The sequence below is a fragment of the Martes martes genome (assembly GCF_963455335.1).
Source record: "Martes martes genome assembly, chromosome: 8".
Classification (NCBI taxonomy): domain Eukaryota; kingdom Metazoa; phylum Chordata; class Mammalia; order Carnivora; family Mustelidae; genus Martes; species Martes martes.
The window spans coordinates 60,650,036-60,673,045 of record NC_137895.1 but is presented as its reverse complement, the minus strand read 5'-3'; the positions used below and the strand labels follow the sequence as shown (position 1 = coordinate 60,673,045).

The 23,010-nt window shown below is 34.3% G+C and overlaps 1 protein-coding gene across 1 annotated transcript in view; it reads right to left on the bottom strand.

Moving 5' to 3' along the window:
• PIK3C2G (phosphatidylinositol-4-phosphate 3-kinase catalytic subunit type 2 gamma) overlaps positions 1-23,010 on the bottom strand; it is a 343,791-nt gene that overhangs the window by 190,119 nt on the left and 130,662 nt on the right. Inside the window, exons 15-16 of the mRNA XM_080811598.1 lie at positions 21,628-21,758; positions 13,568-13,756 (exon numbers count right to left, since the gene is read on the bottom strand). Coding sequence (XP_080667724.1) covers positions 13,568-13,756; positions 21,628-21,758 — 320 coding nt within the window. The remainder of the gene's footprint in view (positions 1-13,567; positions 13,757-21,627; positions 21,759-23,010) is intronic.

The window sequence follows — 23,010 nt, the reverse complement described above, 5'->3', positions numbered from 1 at the left end:
GTTCCAGCTCCTTGGTAGCCCCCTGTAGAGTTTATCACAGTCTTCTCAGTGGGATTCTATATTATGTGCTTGGTTGAAGGCAGGCTCATTCATTATGAATCCCTGATGCAAGCACAGCTGAATAATAAGTTCCTAGTAGTCTCTTCTCTTCATATCTAATCAGTTGCCAAGTTCGGTTGGCTTTTTTTATCCTAATGGTACTCTAGCATTATGCTTGTTTTCAGTTTCTTCTGTAACTAGCTAGTCGAAGCCATAATTATCTCATGCTGGTACTAACATTTTTCGTAGTAATACCTTATAAATTCCCTAAGTTATTTCTAAATTCATTTCTCATAAAACATTAAATGGGTTTCTATTTCCAATGTACCTCTCTTAGGCCCATACTACTTATCTAGATAGCCAAGGCTAGATGAACATCAGATTTTTCTCCTACTGTAATACTGACTAAACTGCTTTGGCTCACTGGTTATTTTACTCTGAAAATGTCATGTGCATTCTCTCCTTTGTGGAACAGCTTTTCTTTTCTTGTTAAAGTTCCAGTCCTCCTTCAAAACGTGGTTCAAATCCTCTTAAAGGTGACTATCCTAATCTTTACTAGTCACTTTTCTGAACTCCAGGGGTGTTGACCAGCTGACTCCACTGGGCAATTAAGATATGTTAGTGTTTATTAGAATTTATCTTTTTTTATATATGTGCCATCATTCCTCAACTAGTGAATAAATCAACTGAAGATAAGAATTGTTCAATCCTCTTCTTTTTTTTTTAATTCTTAGGATTTAGCCCCATGCTCCATCCATACTGGGTCATTAATAAAAATGCATTGATCATGATGATAATAATCAGAAAAAATCATACTATTGGGCCCATTTTATTTCTTGCTGTGCTCTGAGATAATTTACATTGGTAGCAATAGATAAAACCCAAAATACCACTTATGTAAGTCCCAGGTTTTTAAAATTTGTTTCCTCTCAGTCAAAAGGGTGAAAGAAAAACAAATCTGAAGGTAATGAAAAAGAAGGATGTATTTTTTTTTCAGACTCCTTCAGGAATAGAACAGACACTAGTTATATCTATACAGCCCAAAAGAAAAATTATATATTTGTATTAATATGTGAAAATGTTGGGAAGAACATTTTTCATGTTAATGGAAAGGAATAGATCTTTTTATTCACTACTCTTGCGTGAAGTTTAGGAAGAAATTGGAAGAGAAATTGCTAAGAGACTAACCACATGACATCCTGGGATGTGACTAAGGCCTAACAACAGGAAAGCATATCCAAATATAACTTTCATTCGATTATTTTAGGAAGAGTTGGCCACATTTAGAGAGACGTTGGAAGTGTTACTGAAGCTCCTTGGAAATGTGTCCCTTCATACATTATGGCAATATATAGCAACATGTATTTTAAAAAATCTTTAAAATTTGATTATTCTTTGATCTAATGATTACTTTTGGGAATTTATCCTAGGAAGATAATCAGAGATATGAGTGAGGTTATATGTATTTGTAAATAACATGAATGTCTAAAATAAAAGTTAAATAAGCTATGACCATATAATAGAATACATGTAGTCTAAAAATATTAAAAGGATATTTAGTGATATTAAAATATAATGAAAAGTATATGCAGTATAATATCATTTAAAAATGTGCCTATTTCTCCATAAGCTTGATAAAAAGATGAGAAAGTTAAAAATATTAATACTAAATACTTGAATGGAAATTTCATGGATGATTTTAGTTTTCTTTTTTAAGCTAGATTTTTAAAGTTTTTCAAACTTTCTATATGAAAGTTTCATTGGTTACTAAAATATAATGATTTTTTAAAAGTAAGGCTCATTTAACTAATTATGAATATATATGAATAAGTATAAGTTCATTACCAGCACTAGAAAAAAAGCACCAAATCATATGTTCCTTTAAGAATAAACATCACTGTGTAAAAGAACAAGTATTATAATTTTTTGATTGACTTAAAATATTCTTTTAGCATAATAGGTCCATATAGGGATCTCTGCCTCTAGAGAATTTCTGCTTAATACCCTTTCAGGGCCCTGACCTCAGGCAAAGATCAATGGACAAATATATTCCACCAATCTTGGCATTTCTTCCCTGTGATATTGTCTGAAATTGTTTAAACATTCTCTTGGGGCGTAGTTATTGGCATTTCATGCTCAGTAATGCATTCCTCAATGCGGTGAGGGCTACCCATATTTCCTGAATGTCATGTGATATTTACATACCGAAATGTCATATGTGACAGAAGAACTGCAAAGTATTTTGAATTTTCCACAAGTCAGGTTATTGTACTTTCCAATGACCTGACTTTCTTGAAAAATACACGTAATTCCTGCCAAAAATAAACCAGTGGTTCTGCTAACCTTGGTAGTACTGATTACTAGAGGCATGGGCCTTATACCTTGAGACTGCAGAAGAAATGAAACTATCATTAGAAAATTTATTAGGCTGATTTTAACAAGGTCCTCATTTACTTGAGTTTGTAAGAAACTTTCTTACACTCATTCAGAAAATAAATCATTTACAACGCAGTAAGTGGCAATCTATTGGATTTGAGATATTAAAAAGACACAAGGTGAGTAAAATTCTATGACTTGGAGAGAAGATCATGTAAGGTGAGGATTTCCATTTATTAAGAATTTTTAAAAATAAGTGTAACAAGAGTTCATGTGAAATAATCACTTCTTTAAGGTTATTCGTCATTTTTTAACCATCCATTTAAGTAACTTTAGGTTATTTAATTCACTTTCCAAGCATGTCTGAATAGAGAGCAAAACCAAATTTGGTCAAAAGCAAAATATCAGACTGGCTTACTATTCAGTTTTATATGAGTTTCCTGAACAATGATTCTATCTATTCAGGCCTTGTTTTCCTCTCAACTGGGCTAATAGTTGTGTCTTTGGCATCGGTAAAAGGATATAATTCCACAGCTAAGATAAATATAACTCTGTACAATAATTGTTCAGGAAATATTTAAAAATTGTACATAGTCTATTGTCTAATGAGTTCATTTAGACACAAAGAAAGAAACTACTTCTCAAAGACTAGAATTGTAAAAGTTAATAAAATGAATCTAAGACATGTGGCTAAAAAACTGAAAGTGAAAAAATTAAGTAAAATGAAAGCAACTTCAAGACAAACATTTTCAAAGGAACTTTAGTGAAATACAACTCTGTATTTTGCCCACCGTGTAAACACAAAATTTATGGTCAAGCAGAGGACTAAGATGAAATGGTAATCCTTACCTGGGCAGGAAAAGAAGAGTATCAAGTATTTAGGTAACTCTTCAGCTGAATGTAGAAGTAGAAACTGCCCAGTGTTTAGGTTGCTGTGCAATAGAGGTTCTCCTATTTTTGGTTTCAAGACCCTTTTAACACTCTTAAAAATTATGGAAGAGTCCAAAGAATTTTTGTTTATGTTGAGTTACATCTATCAAGAATTGCCATATTAGAAACAAACCCAAGACATTTAAGATATATTTATCAATTCATTTAAGATAATAACAATTATCCCTTTACATGTTAACATAAACAATATACTCCTATGAAAAAGAGCTATACTTTCAAAAACAAAGAAAATATTTAGAGGGAAGAATGATACTGTTTCAGATTTTTGCAAATATCTATAATGTCTGGCTTAACAGAAGACAGCTAGACTCCCCTCTCTGTTTCTGTATTAAATCTGTTGCAATACCACATGTCTGAAAACACTCTACACCGGTAAGTGAATAAATGTAACAGAGGCAAGTGACATATTAGAGTTATTATGGAAATAGTCTTCACCTTAAAACACTCCTATAAGCATCTTGGGGACTACAAACTGAGTTTTGCGAACGTAGTTTTGGCATGTGTTATTGTGGTGGGGCCATAAGTTAATGAATCAGCACCTGTAGTCTGTTTTGAAGGCATCAGCACATCAACTTATCTTTTCCCTGAATGACAAATTGGCTTTGAAGTCACATGACCAACACTCAGATTTTGGGGGGGGGGGGCATCATTCCTCTTCTCTTCCCTAAGTCATTTACAGCTCCTCTCAACGGGAGAAAGGAATATCACCAAGGATCCAGACAACTTTCAACAGGAGCAGTGGCACCATGAAGTGAAATTTCAACAGAAAAATACATCTTTCAACTTCTTCCACTTGACTTGTTATTTTGTCATTTTTATTCCTTTCTTATTTTCTCCCCCTATCATTGTTTTTCTCTTTTGTTCTTCTTTGTCTAGTCTGAAAAATGATACAGGGTCAATATCTTACTGAAAAAACTTTTCAAGTGATGGGTAAAAGCCAAATGCAATGTAACAAATGTCAACCTTAAAAAAAAAAGGAACTTTGGGTAAAATGAAAAGTAAAGAAATCTGAGATCAAATTTAAGTGTAAGAGAAATGTCAGACTTTGGAATACACAGTAAGAATTCATGCAGAATGCCATGAGGCTATTCATAGTTAAAAGCCCCAATGTCAGGTTAGAATTAGAAAACTATCAGAAGTGCAGAATATTTTCTCCAGCAGGTTTTGAGTCTGATGACACACTCAGCATCAACTTGGAAGAAAAATGTCAATACGAATATATTTGCTATTTTTCTAGTACTAAAAATGATCAGATATGACAGAAGAAATTTTTTCTAGGGAAAGTGGAGAATAAGGATCCTTTAAGATGATTGTAAACCTCTACCCACTGAATAATTCATGTTCCTTCAAGGATTTTCACATGATTACAGAATATTAGAACTCAAGGAAACTTGGAGACCTGGATCAATCTCCTGATTATACAGATGAAAAAACAAAAAGAGAATTTGAGCTGTTTTCCCAAGGCCATCTGTTGCTGGCAGTGAAACTAAAATTCAAATATCCAGAATATGAGGCCAACAGGCTCTCTATAGTACTTCTAGGAAGGTCTTTTTCTCTTTTGATCATGTAGACTTATATGAAGTCCACTAGATCAGCTTGAACATATTATTTATTTTATGGCATTCTAAATGATGAATAGAGATATAATAGCAAGTAATATAATTTGTCTAATTGGACTACGACATTGCCCCCGTCATAACCCGGTAGGAATAAGAATGATCCAAAGAAACATTAGGAACTGTGCAGAGATATTTCTTGATGGATAGCCCATGGATCTACGTATAGAAATTGAGAATTAACTCTATTATTTATGGTATTAATTAGACTTATTTATAATTAAAGAGTAATTATTGATTTTGTTTTTCTATATGATTACACTTTGATTTTATATACAGACAAGCTTAGAAAGGCACTACATAAAGCAAGTGGTATACTGGAGGCACTATGTAAAAAAAAATTTTTTTTTAAGATTTAATTTATTTATTTGAAGGAGAGGGGCACGAGCAGGGGAAAGGGCAGAGGGAGAGAGAAAAGCAGACTCCCCGCTGAGCAGGGAGCCCAATGAGATACTCAGTCTCAGGGCCCTGGGATCATGACTTGAGCTGAAGGCAGATGCCTAACCAACTGAGCCACCCAGGTGCCGCAGAAATTTTGTGTTTGGATGGATTCAACATTACATGCAAAAGCAGCATGAAGTTATGAAAAAGAATAAGGGATTTTGAGTTTAAATATTAAGGGTCTTCTTTTCCTATCTCACACTTTCTCTCTAAGCAAATTTATCTATGCCCTTAACTTAATTCCCATCTTTCTGTGGATGATTTCCAAATTGGGATCTCTAGCTTAGATTTCTTCCTTGAACCATCACCAGCCATCTCAAGCACCCATCAAAGCCAACCTGTCCCAACCTAAATGTCAGGGTTCTTCTACTAACATCTACTTGTTACCCAGAGCACCTATCTTAGTGAATGTTTCTATTTTCCATTTACTTGCATTATGCAGAAACCTAGAAGTAATCCTTGACACCTTCCTTTTTTACTGCCCTTCCTTATTCAATCCTGTCACTTTTAAATGTTCTCATTCTATTCATTTTATTTCATCACCACTACCACACTTCTAAGGCTGACTTCCTATCCTCTGACACTTAGACTACTTGTGTAGCTTCCTAACTGTTCCCTCATTTACTTTTGCTTCTCTCACCAAATTTATGCTTCACTCAGAAGCCAGAGTGATCTTTAAAAGATGCAAATTTGTGCATTATGCCAGCTTTAGTGCCAAATGAAGTGCCTTATATGAGTAAGCCATCAATAAATATCCATAGAGTACATGAATAGACAAATTGGGCTTCAATTTCTCCATCTGTAAAATGGGGACAGTAAAATGGGGGAAACTGTAAATGTTGGCAATAATATTAAAGAGGTTGTCTTATAGAACAAACCACATAACATATTATGAAAGTGCTTTGCAAGCTATGTCATTATTCAATTGTGAAATATTTATCATATAAATTATAACAAGTGAATTAAACTTACTTAAGCTTAGTTGAAATGAAATTATTCTCAAGAATTATCAATTTCTATAGTTTGGCATTGAAAGAATCTGAAAACTCTAAACTCTTAATATAATTATGATGAAGAGGATAATAATGATAAAGATGATTGGTAGAATTTTTTTTTCCTTTTTTTTTGAGAGCCAGGGAAACAGGCTCCTTGCTGAGCAGAGAGCCTGATGTGGGGCTCGATCCCAGGACCCTGGGATCGTGACCTGAGCCAAAGGCAGAGGCTTTAACCCACTGAGCCACCCAGGCACCCCGATTGGTATAATTTTATTGAATACTCTCATAAGTACTTTACCCTATAAGGCACAAGATGTTATTACCCCCTCTTTATAGATAAGGAAGTATGCCCAAGGTCATTCAAGTAATAAGTGACAGAGTCAGATATGTCTGATCTCAAAACTTGTGCTGTCAACTGTGAAATTTGGAAGCAATTCCAGAAACTCTCTAAAAGTGCACACAGACAAGATATACACCTTTGGGTTTATGCTGTTCTACATTTCTCATTCTCAGTATATCAGTAGAGTATTAACTCTTCCTTCATAGACAATATTGAAACTTCCACATTTCTCTCTTCCATATTCATGCTAATCTATAATTGTATTCAAATTTTTCCTTGCCTCCCACCTGAGATGAAGAAGTTACTCTCTTCCATTCCTTGGATAAAATTCCCTTTCGTACTTTTGTTCTAGGCTATTTGCTGTTAATACCCTCTCACTGTGCCACTTCACCGTCCCTCTACTTTCTGATCTTCCCTTCATGTATCATCCCTCATGTCAATTTGTAAACATGCTTCAAGGTTTTTTATTTGAACAAGCATACCAACCCCAAACCTCAAAGCCTTTACCATCAATTCTATTTCAAGAGTCACAATTTACTTATTTCTTGCTATTTCCTCTTTAGGATCTTGAAGTATGGTATCCAGCTTTACTGCAGTATTACAACTGTCTCATGAATGCCATCAGTGACTGCTCTATTCTCAAACCGTTGATTTGTTTTTAGACTGAATTCTACTTAATACCTCTCCAAAATCTTCGGAAAACCCTTTTTAAAGAGCTTATTTATTTATTTAAGAAAGAGAGAGAGAAAGAAAGTGAGAGAGCACAGGGGGAGGGGCAGAGAGAGAGAAAATCTCAAGCAGACTCCACACTGAGCACAGAGCCCAAAACAGGGCTCCATCTCAGGCCTCTGAGATCAGGACCTGAGCTGAAACTGAGAGTCCAGTGCTTGACCGACTGTCCATCCAGGTGCCCCCTTGGAAAACCTTTTTTATGAATTCTAAATTACCACTCCTTTCTCCATCTCCTCCAACCACTTGGTCACTCTTCCTATTGCCTTTTCTGGCTTTGTTTGCTTTCTACTGCTTTTAAAATGTTGCTACTCTCCAGGGTTCCATCTTTTGCTCATTTCTATATTTCCTTTACATATTTACACAGTACAGCTACTTCTACGGCTTCAGTTACTGCCTCAAGCCAATAATTCACATATTATTTTTTAAGCTTTCATTTCTCTACTAGGCTCCAGGTCTGAATATACAACCACATACTGGTCATCTCCTTCTAGATATCCCACAGGGTTTTAATTTTTCAATATTCCAAAACAGAACTCTCTACCTTATACCACCCAAATTTTCTCTTTCTTCTATCACCCTTGTCTTGATTAACCCTATAGTTTTCTATCATTTACCCAAAATGGAAAGCTCCGAGTCTTCAATTTCTCTCCTCTTTTTTTCACTTTTCTCTGAAATGTTTCTCAGATCTGCTCTGTGGATCTCTACTATTTTTCAGGCCCAGACCATTTTTCAAATAGACTATTTCAGTACCTGACATCTATCTAATATCCTTGTTCTCATTTTCTTTCTTTAGTTCATCCTTCACATTGATGTCAGCATTATTCTTGTATACCATAAATCTGGCTGTATGACTCCCATTCTTAACAAAATTCCATGGGCTGCAGAAATGAGTCCACCTGGCTCATGATGCCTAAAACATCCTAAGCTGACCTGTCTTTCTAGCCTTGTCTCATGGTACAGTTCCCTTCTAATATATTAAATTACTCACTATTCTCTGAACCTCTATAACCATGCACATGCTAGTCTTTCTTCTTAAAATGCCATTTCCTCTCTTCTCCACTCAGGAAATTACTATGAATATTTCAATTCAGACTTCAATTCCTTTGTGAAGATTTCCTTACCTTCTCAGAAAGAATCTGTCCCTCTCTCCTTTAGGCATATAGAGCACTTAGTACTTTGGTTATAGTATGGAATATATTGTGGGGTGATCTTTAGCATTAGTCTTTTTCTCTAAATTGCTTTTTAGAGATAGTCACTATGACTTATTATTCAGTCTCTTTGATTCACTGCATGTCAATTTCCACATACACATATTTGTGCTCAATATATAAATGGGAAAGACACACCATCATCCATCACTTAATTATTTAGTCTAATGTAGAAGCTATTAACTGTCTCCTTTTCAATATTCCATGCTACCTATTTAAAATGCTAGTCAAGAATGCCTTTAGTATAAATTGATCTCTATAATAAAAGATACAGTGGTTTCATGCACACATGTTTATGAAACATTTTTCCAAGGAAACTGATTTTGGATGCTAAGGCACCACCTGTTAAGCACTGTTTTTCTTCCCACAAAATAATAATTTTACATCACATGGGATGGCAAGTTCTAGTACCTTGTCAAATTTTTATTTAAGCTTCTGATGTAATGCTCTGATGCCAGTTCAGAGTTGCTATTTTTAAATGAATACTTTCCTTGAACTGTCTTTTAATTCCTTGGGTAATTTCTGCTTGCTATTAGCAGTTGAAGTTATGCCTGTGCATCAGAGTTCAAGAAAATAGCAACCATCTGCCAAGAACCACAGACCTTAGCCCTTGGTCTCTGGTATTCTGACAGCACTGCCTTCTCTAATGGAAATATCAGTACCCGGTGAGCACACTGCTGGCACTCAGTAGTGGAAATATTAACACCCTGTGCCCCACACTAGGTAAATTAAATCTCAACATGTCTCTTTCTAAAAATAAACCAAAAGGAGGTGGTGAATCTTTGGACTGGATTAAATAAACAGCAATATTAAAAATTCTCTGAGCTAGAAATGGAGCGCACCAGTTCTCAAGAGGTTAAACCATTGGAAAAATAGACTATTCAAAGGAGAAAAAATACAGATCTCTGAAGACCTCACTCTGACAACTCACTTAACAAGCACAAACTGTTTGTTCTAGAAAAGTCAGCTTTGAATTTAGAGAAGTTGAAAGGTTCATTTTTGGAAACAGCTTGTCCTCAAGTTTTTTAGTAGTTCAGTTAAAGAGAGTGGGAGTCATAGAATGAGTGCAACGGAAATATTTTAACCTTCCCAGTGACCTTCTTTGGTGCATGATAAGGAACTGTCCAATGTTCAAATAAATCAAATTTCTGCTAAATTTCCTAAATGATGTGTAATAAACAGCACTCTACTTTGAAAGCAGTCCCTATAATTTCTAAAAATATGATTCTTCAGAAAAAAAGAAATTACACAGTGAAGTAGAAACACCAAAGCATAATAAGATAGTTAAGTACTGCTATTTACTATAATAAGACCATATTAAGATAGTTTTATTTACATATTTAGTATGTAAATAGCCTAGAGTATTTGTGTAGAAAGGCAGTTAAGATTTCAAGCTCTAAATCTCTGGATTTAACCTGAGCTCCTCAATTTACGAGCGCTCCATTGGGCAACTTAATCTCTGTAAGCCTCAGCTTCCTCACAGGTACAATTGGAATAATAATAGTATTTGCTTCATAGGGTTATTGTGACTATTAAAATTAGATAGTACTAAGGGGCACTAAGTAATAATTTGACCTTTATATTTAAAACACTGTGTCAAAAAGATTTTCAGCATCTATTTAGGTAGAGAAGACTCACTATAAACAGAATTATGCTTATTTATCAGGCATCAGAGAATACTGAAGTCTGTCTAGCAAGTTCTTTCATTTTACAAGCAAGAAAACTAAGCAGTATTATAGGCTTTATTCTGATACACATTTTTGTAAGAGGCTGCCACAACTCTCAGCATGAGTGTGGGGTTGGGGACTCAGGATCCCGCTAGAGCGGTGAGTCCCATGGGATGCCTCTGCAGTGTCTGCAGTGCAAAAAGTACCTACTGCTTGGCTTCAACCTGCTCTTTTGGCTGACCAGGTCAGCCGTCATTGCTTTTGGACCATGGTTTTGGTTTGGAGGCACCGTGAAGGATTTATTATCAGAGGATGAGTCATCACTGTTTATCTACCCGGGGCTCTTGTGTGCTGGTTGGAGCAGGAGCCCTGGTAACAGCCATGGGGTTCCTCAGATGTTAGGAAGCCATGAGGCAGTTTTAGTGTATGCTTGGCTTTTTCACCTGCCTACTGGTGAAATCTGCTGCTGAAGTAACCACTGGGGTATTTGTTTTTATAGGCAAGAGTGTAGCTATATGATAGGCTCGGACCACATATGAAGAGCCTTATTATAACTATTACCCTACCCTAGGGAAAAGGGAAACAGGGCTCTCGTACTTTCCACTCAACATTTCAGTGTTGTGAAACAAAAGGCCTGAACAGGTCCAACCCATATGTCTGAAGGAGCTTCTCGGACACAGACACTGTATTGGTAAAATTGAGACCATAATCAGCATTAAGCTGGAATCTGTTGGTATTAGAATTGCTGGTCTCATGATCTTTGGCATGATGTTCAGCATGGTCCTTGGCTGTGCAATGCTAAACTCATGAGATGTGATATGAAGCCACTTCTACATGGAAAGTACAAGATAGAAAGTACAAGATACAGCTACCACATGCTGTTGCAGGAACAGTCTCCTAGCTCATTTTTAATATTGGAAGGACACTTTGTATCTAAAATAATCTGTTGTCAATTGTACATTTGCACATGTATGAAGGTTTGCCTCATTACTGATTTACCCCTTGAGTAAATGCCTACTGCTTATGTTGATTGAAAGTATATTCATGTATGGTCTGCATGTTTCTGGTACATGCATTATATACAACGCAATCTGTTTGCTGGAAATTCCGGATTCTTGTTATGTCAGAGCAACAACCTATTTACCTCTGAAAAAAAGAAGACTGAAACTTTTATAATGTTTAAAAACTTGGGTATTCAAAAAGAAGATTTTTCTAAGAAATATTCCATAAGGGACGCCTGGGTGGCTCAGTTGGTTGGGCGGCTGCCTTCGGCTCAGGTCATGATCCCGGCGTCCTGGGATCGAGTCCCGCATCGGGCTCCTTGCTCCGCAGGGAGCCTGCTTCTCCCTCTGCCACTGTGTCTGCCTGTTCTCTCTCTCTCTCTCTCTGACAAATAAATAAATAAAATCTTAAAAAAAAAAAAAAGAAAAAAGAAATATTCCATAAACTTTATAAAAGGTATTAGTTGACACATTTAATGTCTTTTAAGTAGACCAAGGTATATCTTAGTAAAACAATAATAATTCGCCTCCATAAAGCCAGTTTATGCTTTAGAAACTAGAAAGATGTTATATCATCTGGTAAGAAAATTAGGTTTTAGAGATATTATAGAGATTCATATTTCTATTTTTACCTTTCTAACTGTTCTTTTAAATTTGTAATAGCTTTACTGAGACACAATTCAAAATCTATACAATTCACTTAAAGTGTACAATTCAATGCTTTTGAACATGTTCCCAGAGTTGTGTAACTATAACCAAAAAAAGAAGCTTCATATCCTTTTGCAATCAACCCCCTTTTATCCCAACCTTCCCGAGACCTAGGCAATCACTAATCCACTTTTTTCATCTGTAGTTTTGCCAATTTTGGGTATATCTTATAAATGGAATCATACAATCTTTTGTGACTGACTTCTTTCATTCAGCATAATGTTTTCAAGGTTTACTCATGATGTAACATGTATAATTACTCATTCCTTTTTATTATTGAATAATATTACATTGTATGGATAGACCACATTTTATTTGTCCATTCATTAGTTGATGGTCTTTTGGGTTGTTTTTCCTTTTTGGCTATTATAAATATTGCTTCTCTGGATATTCATGTATGAGTTTTTGATGGACTATGTATTTTATCCTGGGTATATACTTAAGAGTGGAATTGTTGGCTCATACAGTAACTCAATGTTTTATATCTAAGGAACTGAAAATTACTTTCCAAAGTGGTTGCACCATTTTACATTCCCACCAGCAATGTGTGAGTTTTCCAATCTCTCCACATCCTGGCCAACACTTAATATTATTTGTCTTTTTGATTATAGCCATCCTAGTGAGTGTGAAGTGGTATTTCATTGTGGTAGAAAACGAAAACTTTCACCTCCTTTTCTATTCCAGAAGTTTTGGAAAGTACACTAATTTTAACATAAACCTAAGTAAATCAGTTTGAAAAGTCCTTTGTGTCACTTTCTCTCACATTCTCCTTCTGTCAGGACCTTGAGAGAGAATTCAGAATAGAACTGGGCTCCGCAATTCTTCTGCTTCTAGAGACTGCAGACTTCTTCATGCCATCAGTGAACTGATGCTTATCAAGACAGTTTTAAAATAGCTCTTCTTGGCTTTTAATATAAAATAGAAGCCAAGGAAGAGCTGTTTCCCCAAACCAAAGCCAGCTTCTACACTTATCCCACATGTTTCTCCCTAACTATATGAAGACATCATTACTATACCCTCAACTGCATTCCAGCGTATTCTATTCTGTGAGAAGGTCTGGAGAATATATAAGGGATAAATTTTTCCCTTTTATTCTTATTGTTATCATTGGCATATTAATTGTACACTTACTGTAAATGGGACATTTTGTATAAAAGATATGGTCCAATTATTAAGGACTTACTTCTTTTGAGAGGGGTAAAGAGTAGAGAATATTATTTTTCCTAATTTGTTTTATTATTTTTGTAAGAGTAACTAAACTCTTCATTTAAGAAACTATGGCCATTAATTACCCTTCCAGTTTAGTACAGAAACACAATTATAGCTTAGATTTGTTTAAAATTTATATTCATAGTTTACACTTATCTAAGGTTATTATCTATAGCTATTGAAATTGGAGACAACCAGAATAGCTATTGAATTAATTATAGAGTCTTATTTTTTTCTCCAAATTTTTCTCATCAGTAATATCATGCTTGCTATGCAATTCTTACCTAGCAGTCAGAAGTCCAAGTGCCTCCAAAGGACAGGAAAATTTCCATCTTCTCAAAATGGTATGCATTTCTGAAACAGTTCTTTCATCCCATCCAGGGGCACTACCCAGGACCAAAGGAAGGGAGCAGTTTTCATTATTGCAGTAGAAGCGATAAAACCATAAGTATCTTCTCTTTTCCTCAGAGAGTCTGCAAAACCAGATTGGAAACTGTAATTTATTGGAGTTTGCTACACTAACAAATGTTAGAGTACAAAATCTTACTCAGTTCTTTGAATTTCATTTTAGTTTACTTTGAAAAACAAGTCCTTTATCTTCTTGGGACAATCTAATAGGTTCTTTTATTAGCTTATTTTCTACTAATTTCATTCTTTTACAGAATGGTTAACAAAATCTCTGTCTCCTTTAGGGCAGAGCAAGTTTTATCTGAATCCTGCCACATGTACTACTTAGAACAGAGGTAATAGAAAATTTACTCTCTTACTTTCTGAACTAATTTAGACCCAAGTGTGCCTGTGAAGAAATGGCATATTTTAAAGATGCTAGTCCTTCATCTCAAAGCAAGTTTCACGAGAGTTCAGAAAACTCTGCACAAAAATTCAAAAACAAAGATTTCAATTCATGCCTGGATTGGGGCTTTAAATTCTCATATTTAACTGGAAGTTTGGAGTTAAAATGCCAGTGAATAGGATTTCTTTAAATGTCCAACTGTTTCCCCCTGGAGAATGGTTCCAAACAGAAGATCGAAATCTAGGACTAGAGCCATTGACTTGCTGACAGTTTATCATGTTTTGCTCACACTCCAGCAGAAGCATTCAGAACCACAGTTCAACTGGAGGACAGCATTTCTCACATGACAATGACAGCTTTTGAACACTGTCTCCTCCAAACTGACAGTGTTGCTCAGCTTAAATTAGCTAAAACTTCCAAGAAGGATAGTAAGAAATATTAAAATATTTTAAAGGTTAATATTTCTCTACATTTTTAAAAGCCATCTTCATCTACAAATGAAAGGATTGGATTACAGAGATTTTTGAAGTATGCTTGGGCTCCTGTCCCATTTTGTCACTACCTTCCCCACCATAGAGTCCTCAGAAGAAAAATTCCATTACAAAATTATTATCAAATTATGACTAAAACAAATTATCTTGTTCTGATTGAATTCCTTTCTCTCCAATATTGAACAAGGTATTTTTCTTTTACTTTCTTTTAGTGAAACATAATTTACATCAAAAGAATGCACACATTCAGTTTAATAAATTTTAACAAATTCATACGCTGAATAAAAACCACACTCCTTTTAATATATGTTTTCTTACACAAACAGAGGTAAGAACTGGCAGGATTTCTTTCACTCTGGGTTAATATTACCTATTTTAGAACTTCACATAAATGAAATCATAGAGTAAATACTTTTATTTATAGCTTCTTTCACTCACTATGTTTTAAAATTATCCATATTATTGAGTATATCAGTATTCCATACATTTTAACCAATAAGTAGTATTCCTTTGTATGAATACACCCCAGTTTGGGGATATTATGAAAAAAACTGCTATAAACATTTCTATGCAGGTATTTGTAAGGATGTATTTCTTTCATTTCTCCTAGGAAGTTCCTGGGAGGGGAATGACTGGGTTTTATGTCAGGTATTTGTCTACCTTTTGAAGACACTGTCAAAATATTTTCTGAAGTGGTTGTAAAATTTTAGACTATTAAGCGCAGAGTATGACAGTGCCAGTTGTACCACGTTGTTGCTAACACTTGGTTTTGCCCATTTTAAGATATTATCCATTCTAATAGGTACATAGTGGCATCTATATGACTAATTTCAGAGATTTAGAATTACCATCTTAACAAGAGAGAGTATTCTAATCAATGACATGACATAACCTTCCATTTAGTGAGGTTTTCTTTAATTCCTCTTAGCAAAGTTTTGTAATTTTAATGTAGAGGTTTTGATATTGTTGATTGATTTTTATTTTTTATTTTTTTATTATTAACATATAATGTATTATTTGCTTCAGGGGTACAGGTCTGTGATTCATCAGTCTTATACAATACACAGCACTCAACATTGCACATATCCTCCCCAATTTCCTAAAGATTTATTTATTTATTTGAGAGAGAGAGTAGGGTGAGGGGCAGAGGAAGAGGGAGACAAGCAAATTCCCTGCTGAGTGGGGAGCTCATCATGGGACTTGACCTCATGACCCTGAAATCATGACCTGAGCTGAAATCAAGAGAGGGACACTTAACTGACTGAGTCACCCAGGTGCCCCTGTATGTTGAGTTTTAAAACAGAATTTATTTTGTTTTTCACTGAAATACAACTTCATTTTGCACTTTGATCCCAAATGCTATGATCTTACATAATTATATCATCTGAAAATAGAGAAAGTTTTGTTTCCTTCTTACCCAGTTCAACACATTTAATTTCTTTTTCTTACGATATTACACTGGCTAGGACTTCCAAAACCACATTGAGGAGAAATATTTAGATAGATAGCTTTGCTTTCCAGTTGTAGGGGGAAAACATTCATTCTTGTACCATTTAATATGATGCTAACTCTAGATTTTTCCACAGATCTCGATTTAACTCAGGATTTTAAGGTTGAGAAAGCTCCATTCTATTCCTAGTTTTATGTTTTTATTAGGAATGAGTGTTAAATTTTGTCAATTTTTTTTCACCAAATCTATCAAGATGATATAATTTTTCTTATATGTCTTTTTCCATTTTTAAAGTTTTAATCTAGCTGGATCCTTATATTTATTTATTTATTTTTAAAGATTTTATTTATTTATTTGACAGACAGAGATCACAAGCAGGCAGAGAGGCAGGTGGGGTGGAGGGGGGAGAAGGCTCCCCGCTGAGCAAGGAGCCAGACAAGGGGCTCCATCCTAGGACCCTGAGCTCATGACCTGAGCCGAAGGCAGAATATAAGCCTATAAGTAGCATAAAGTAACATATTGCTTTTGTAAGGCAGGTGACAATTTCTGACTTTTAATTAGTTTTTCCTTCCATTTATATTTAACATAATACGAATATAATTTTTTTCTTCAGATATAATTGGTTTAACTCAACCATATTGTTATTAGTTTGTCATCATTGTTTTCAAACCATTTCTTTGTCCTTTTTCTCTTTTTATCCTGTCATCTTTTGAATTATTTTTTTGTATTTCATTTTTGTCTTCTTCTTGGCTTGTAAATGTGTACTTAAAATTTGGGTGGTATAGTTCTCTAGAGATTGCAGTATTATCTTTTAGCATATCATAGCCAACAATGAACTAATATTATACTGCCTTCCACTTCTCATTCTTATTATAGTGGTTATTCATTTTATTTTCATATATTACAAGCCCCCTAGTATATTGTAATTATTTTTGCCTTATACAGTTAATTGCTTTTTAAGAAATTGTTAAATGTGTAAGTAAAAGTCATTTTATTTCCCTATTTTTCCTTTGCAGTGCCTTTCATTTATTCTTATATACTGAGCTTTCTTCTACTTATCCTTTTCTTTCAGCTAGTAATATTTCCTTTAAGTCTTTTTTTTTTTTTTTTTTTAAGATTCTACTTATTTATTTGACAGACACAGAGAGAGAGAGCACAAGCCAGGGAAGCTGCAGAGAGAGAGGGAGAAGCAGGCTCCCCGTTGAGCAGGGAGCCCAATGTCAGGCTTAATCCCAGGACCCTGGGATCAGACTTGACTGAAAGCAGATGCTTAGTCAACTGAGCCACCCAGGCACCCCTCCTTTAAGATTTCTTACAGTACATGGGGCATCTGGGTGGCTCAGTGGGTTAACTGTATGCCTTCACCTCAGGTCATGATCCAGGATAGAGCCCGCATGACACTAGCTGCTGAGCAGGGAGCAGGGAGCAGGGAATCTGCTTCTCCCTCTGCCCCTCCCCCTGCTCATGCTTTTTCTTCCTCACTCTCTGTCTCTCTCTCTCGAATAAATAAATTAAATCTTAAAAATTTTTTTCTTACTGTATAGATAAGCTGATCATAAACAAATTCAGCTGTGTTTAATTGAAAATACTTTCATTCCACCTTCATTTTTGAAATATAACTTTACTGGTTATAGAATTTTAAGTCGACAGATTTTCTTTTTCTCTTTCTAGATGTAAGATAATATTCTACTGTCTTTTGGCTCCCATTATTTCTGATGAGAAATCTACAGTTAATATAATAGTTGTTCCCCTGTAAGAATTTATTTTCTCTGATGCTTTAAGAATTTTTACCTTTATGTTTTATTTTTAGAAATTTAACTATAATATGGATATGTGGGTATGTCTGAATGCTTGTTTGGGAGTTGCTAAGTTTCTTATATCTGTGGGTTGAAGCTAAAATAAATTTGTAAAATTTTGACTATTTTGACTATTATCACTTAATTTATTTTATTTATTTTATTATTATTATTTTTGCCTAGATCTTTCTCTCCACTCCTGTGTGTCCAATACACATATCGTCAGTATTGTCTGACAGGTTACAAGGATCTATCAGTATTTTTTTCTGTACTTCAACATGGCTAATTTTCTATTGCCCTTTCTTCAAGCTCATTATTGTTTCTTTATTATGCAATCTATTAAGCTTTTCAGTGATTTTTAGAAAATTTAGATATTGTATGTGAATGTTTCTTTAAAAGACTTTATTTGACAGAGTAGAGAGAGAGCACAGCTAAGCAGAGTGGCAGGCAGAGGGAGAGGGAGAAGCAGGCTCTCCACTGAGTAGGGAGCCTGTTGCAGGGCTCAATTCCAGGACCCCAGGAATGACCTGAGCTGAAGGCAGAGGCCTAACCAAATGAGCCACTCAGGTGCCCCAGATGCTGCGTTTTTCAGCTTTTAAGTTTCTGATTTTATTTACTGAGCCTTTGTTTGTTCACTCACATATATCTTTTTTTTTTCTTTAACATCTCTAGGTGTCTTTATAATAGTTGTATTGAAATCATTAGTTGCTAGTTTAAAAATATTTGGATTTGTCTCTGATAACTGTTTCCTCCTATCCCAGGCTATGGTTATATACTCCTGAGTCTTTCTATCTCAATTATTGATTGTATGTTAAATATTTAAAATGTTACTTTGTCTGAATTTTGCCATCTTCTGGGTGTTAAATATTTTTTTTTTTTTTTTTTTTTTTTTTTTAGTAGGCAGTTTAAGCACTAGCAGATCAGCTTTAGCCTTTTGAGACTTGTTTTTGTAACTTAGGTTGGGCCTAGCATAGTCTTTAATCTTGGGCTAGAAAACACTTACTCTTAATATGCATCATGCTGGTTTCTTTGTTGAATGCTTGGGTGTTCTGGGAGCATTTTTTATTCTTATTGGTCAATATTTCTATGTCTTCCAGCATTGTGCAACCACATCTCCCTGTGGTAGCTCTTTTGGAGGCTTACAAAATCTCTACCTGCTCATGACTAGTTAACTACTCAGTTATATATTTCTGTAGCTCCTTTCCTTCTCTACTATTACACTCTAGAAATTCCAGCTGCTTCAGCATCATTAAACTCTGATCTCTGCCCACTTTTTTTTTTTTTAAATCTCAGCAAGACCACCTCTTTGAATATACCTCCCAGAGCCATGATGTAGAAAGTGCCTTCAGGCTGAAAACCACTTTATTCTTGAGCTCACCTCAAGCCCTGTCCAATTTCTGAAAGCATTTGTTTCAAATGTATTTTTCTTGTCTCATATTCTTTTAAACCAGGAGAATTAGTCTAGTAATAGGTGTCTTTCATAGCTAGAAGTGGAAGCATTAATTTCTTTCAAAACAAATGTTTTTCAATCTTTCCTTCTGGAATCTTCCTCATATTAGAAACACTCTTAGCTGTCATCAAGTATATTTTTTAAATATTTGCAAATATTATTGGTACATTTTCATTGAAATTCATTTAGTCTGAATTTCCTGACTCTGCTTACATTTGATAAATTTGTAAGAAGAAATAATTATCACTATATAAATGACAAAATATGGTATTTTGAAACAAGTTAATCTGATTCTTTTTTTGAAGTTAATCTGATTCTAACACAAATTTTATCACACTGAAGGCTATTTTCCATCAATTTCACAATCCAGAATGAAATTCTACTGCACTGAGCTTAATAATTATATTTGAGTAAGTGAAACAGAGGAAAATGTTGCTTATTTTATGTACACATTATTCATTTAAATAGAAACTGAGGTATAAAACAAGTTGGGATTCACTGAAGTAAACTTAAAAACAAACTCCTAATTAAAGGAAGTTACTGTCATTATTTGTTGCTTTTGATCTTTTTTGTTTGAATACACTTAAAATTTCAAAGCATGGCACCTTTTTCATATTTTAAAAGAAACCATTACAAATATGTTAGTCTGATATGTGACACACTTGTTATATGTAATGTTTTATATTTTTGAGTAAGTAGTAGAAAAGATGTTTCACTTAGCTGACAGCAGTCTAGTATAACAATGGATTATCAAAATGTATCATGAAGACTACAAGAATAGTCCATCATTTACATCCCTTAAGGCAACTTTTTATATCAGATATTATGTGAAGAAACTTTATTCATTACAACATTTATTTTACATGTATTATTTATCAGCACAGTGTACAGTACTGGAAATAGAGTGAAAACAAGATAGAGGGGTTCCTTGCTCTCCCAATTCTTACAAATTTACGAGTAAGACAAGAAAAGACACATTAACAGACAGGATGATAATAGACTGTGTTAAGTATAATAATAGAAGGTAATAAGACAGAGAGTAAAGAGAACTTCATTAGATAGGGTAGTCAGAATACTTCTCTAAGAAGATCACAATTCAGTGAAGACCTGACCTACAGGATGAGAGATTCAGTCATGTGAGGAACTGAAGGAGTATTTCAGGTAGAGGGAACACCAAATGAAAAGACCTTGAGATGGGAGAGGGACCAGCACATTTGAACTATATAAAGGAGACTGATGTCACTTCTTGAAGTGAATGAGGAAAAGAGTATTACAAGGTGAAATTAGAGATAAGGGCAGTAATAAGATTACCCAAAACAGAACTCTTGATCACACTCAATGCCTCAGTCTGAAATGGCCCAAACTTATTACTTCTCCAGAAAATTACTCTTAACATCTGCCTATTCAATAATTTCAAAACTTTGGATTCGCCATTGACCTAACTTGGTTTTTTGCTTTCTCAGTTGACCTATCCCCTAGTTACTATTAATCATCAAATCATGTCTCCTCAATTTCCAGGATAGGGCTCCCAAATCCAGACATTTCTACAAATGTCCAGTGCCATTACCCTAGTGTTAGCCACCATGACCTCTTGCTTAAAAAATTACATCAACTTTCTTGCTGTATTGCTTCCATTCGTACTTTCTCTCTAATCCATTCTTCAACTTGTGGTCCAAGGGCCCACTCAAAGAGATTATTTAGATCACATGACTCTCGTTCAATGTACTTATACAATTTCTTATTCTTGGAATAAAAGGCATTATCATGTTTTATATCTTTTCACAGTATACACATAAAAGTTACTTTCTTAGTTTTACACTTTTGCATGCTATTAATGAGCACAATCACCTATGGATTAGATATTACCAAGTAGAAAGTACAAATATTGCTAGTTCTCTTATGGCTCTTCCTGGGATTTTATTTTATTCTTCAGAGAATTACTGTTTGACAAAATTTAAGTACTCCTTAGTCACTAACTTAGTGCTATTAAAAATTATTTATATCTATTCTTTTTAAATCTGCCAAGAAAATTAAATTTTGCTTTTTTCTACTTACTAAAACAACTTTTTACTCTGTTGAAGGATAGTTGAGCAATGGTTTATCACTCTTAAATGCTGATTATATCTAATCAGTCTCTGCTTTATTGTACTGAACAGAATGATTTCCAATCTTTTTATTTGTCCTTTGACTAAAGTCAAACCTCCATTGTTAAAAGCAATGGAAAAACAAACCTTTAAAAAACACATAAAATTACTAATTTAGTTGCTAAACATTAATTGAACATCCAAAAGATGTAACTTCCAGTATAATTGGTGGTGTAAAAAACAGTAGGCAAAATTTACTCACAAGACCTGGGTCACTTACAGTAAAGGAGACTGTCTCTGTGAAAGTCTGGCAATGTGTTTTAAACACTCTTTTGGTGGTTCTTCAAGATTATTTCTATTCTCTTCAGAATCAAGTTTCATGTACTCCCACTCAGTAGCTGGAAAATCAATCTGAAATAAAGAAATGATTTGCCATGTATTGAATGCCTTAAAATGCATTATTAACTTAATATTCTCTATTTAAGGTTGTAGAAGCTAAGGGAAAATTCTTATGTTTTTTGTGCTCTTTTTTACTTAAAAATAATTTTTAAAAGAATCATTAGGGTTGGGGCACCTGGGTGGCTCACTCAGTTAAGCATCCAACTCTTGATTTTGGCTAATGTATGTGGGATCAAGCCCCACATCAGGCTTGTGCTCAGCACAGAGTCTGCTTAAGATTCTCTCTCTTTTTCTCCCTTTTGCCCCTCCCCCTACTTGTGTGTTTTCCATCTCTCTCTAACATAAATAAGTAAAATCATTTAAAAAAAAAAAAGAATCATTATGGTTTGGACTTGGTATTTAAATATATATAGTGTTCGGCAAATCTTCAATTATTTACATAAATGGTGTAAATTAGTAATCTGTAATGTCTGAGGAAAAATGAAAAAATTGCAATATATGAAATTTCATAAATTTAAAATTTATATTTTTGCTTAATGCTGAAATTATATCCTTTTTAAAGTTCAGTACTAAAATGTCATTATATTATTAAATGATAAAAATTATAGATGGTACTTATACTTTTCTCATGTAAATACCTGAGAAAATAAAGAGTTACTCTATGTTGGTTTATACTTCAGGAAATCTACAGGGCTGTGAACAACTTTGAAGACATGAATTTCTGGTGAAGATTTGTTTAAATGTATAACTAAATACAACATTCTTTTTTCTTGCTCTGTAGTTCAGATTTATAGACAGGGCTAGAATTCAGGCCTTTTTTGGGGGGGGCAGAATGTGTTTTCCATTAAAGCATGTTTCAGTGATGATCTGATTCTAGTAAATAAAAAAAAAAAGTTAACAAAATATACAATTTCAAACTATGTAAATGAGCTAGTTATTTTAGTGCCCCATATGTGTGCTTAAAGTTATGATACATTTTTTTCATATTAAAATACCTAAAATTATTTTTCTCTGCTGAGCTACATTAGTTTGGGATCTCAGAGAAAATTGAGAAACATATTAAGGTACACTCTGTGAGTTAAAGTTTGAAATACCGTTGACTCTATTTGGGTTATTTGCTAGAAAAAAGTTTTAGCAATTTTATAATCTCCAAAATTTGTTATCACATTTGTTTTTGGTATAATTTTTATTATACTGTACCACTTAATACTCCAATATGATAAAAGAACTGAGTCATAGAAAAGCAATGTTATAATAAATTTTC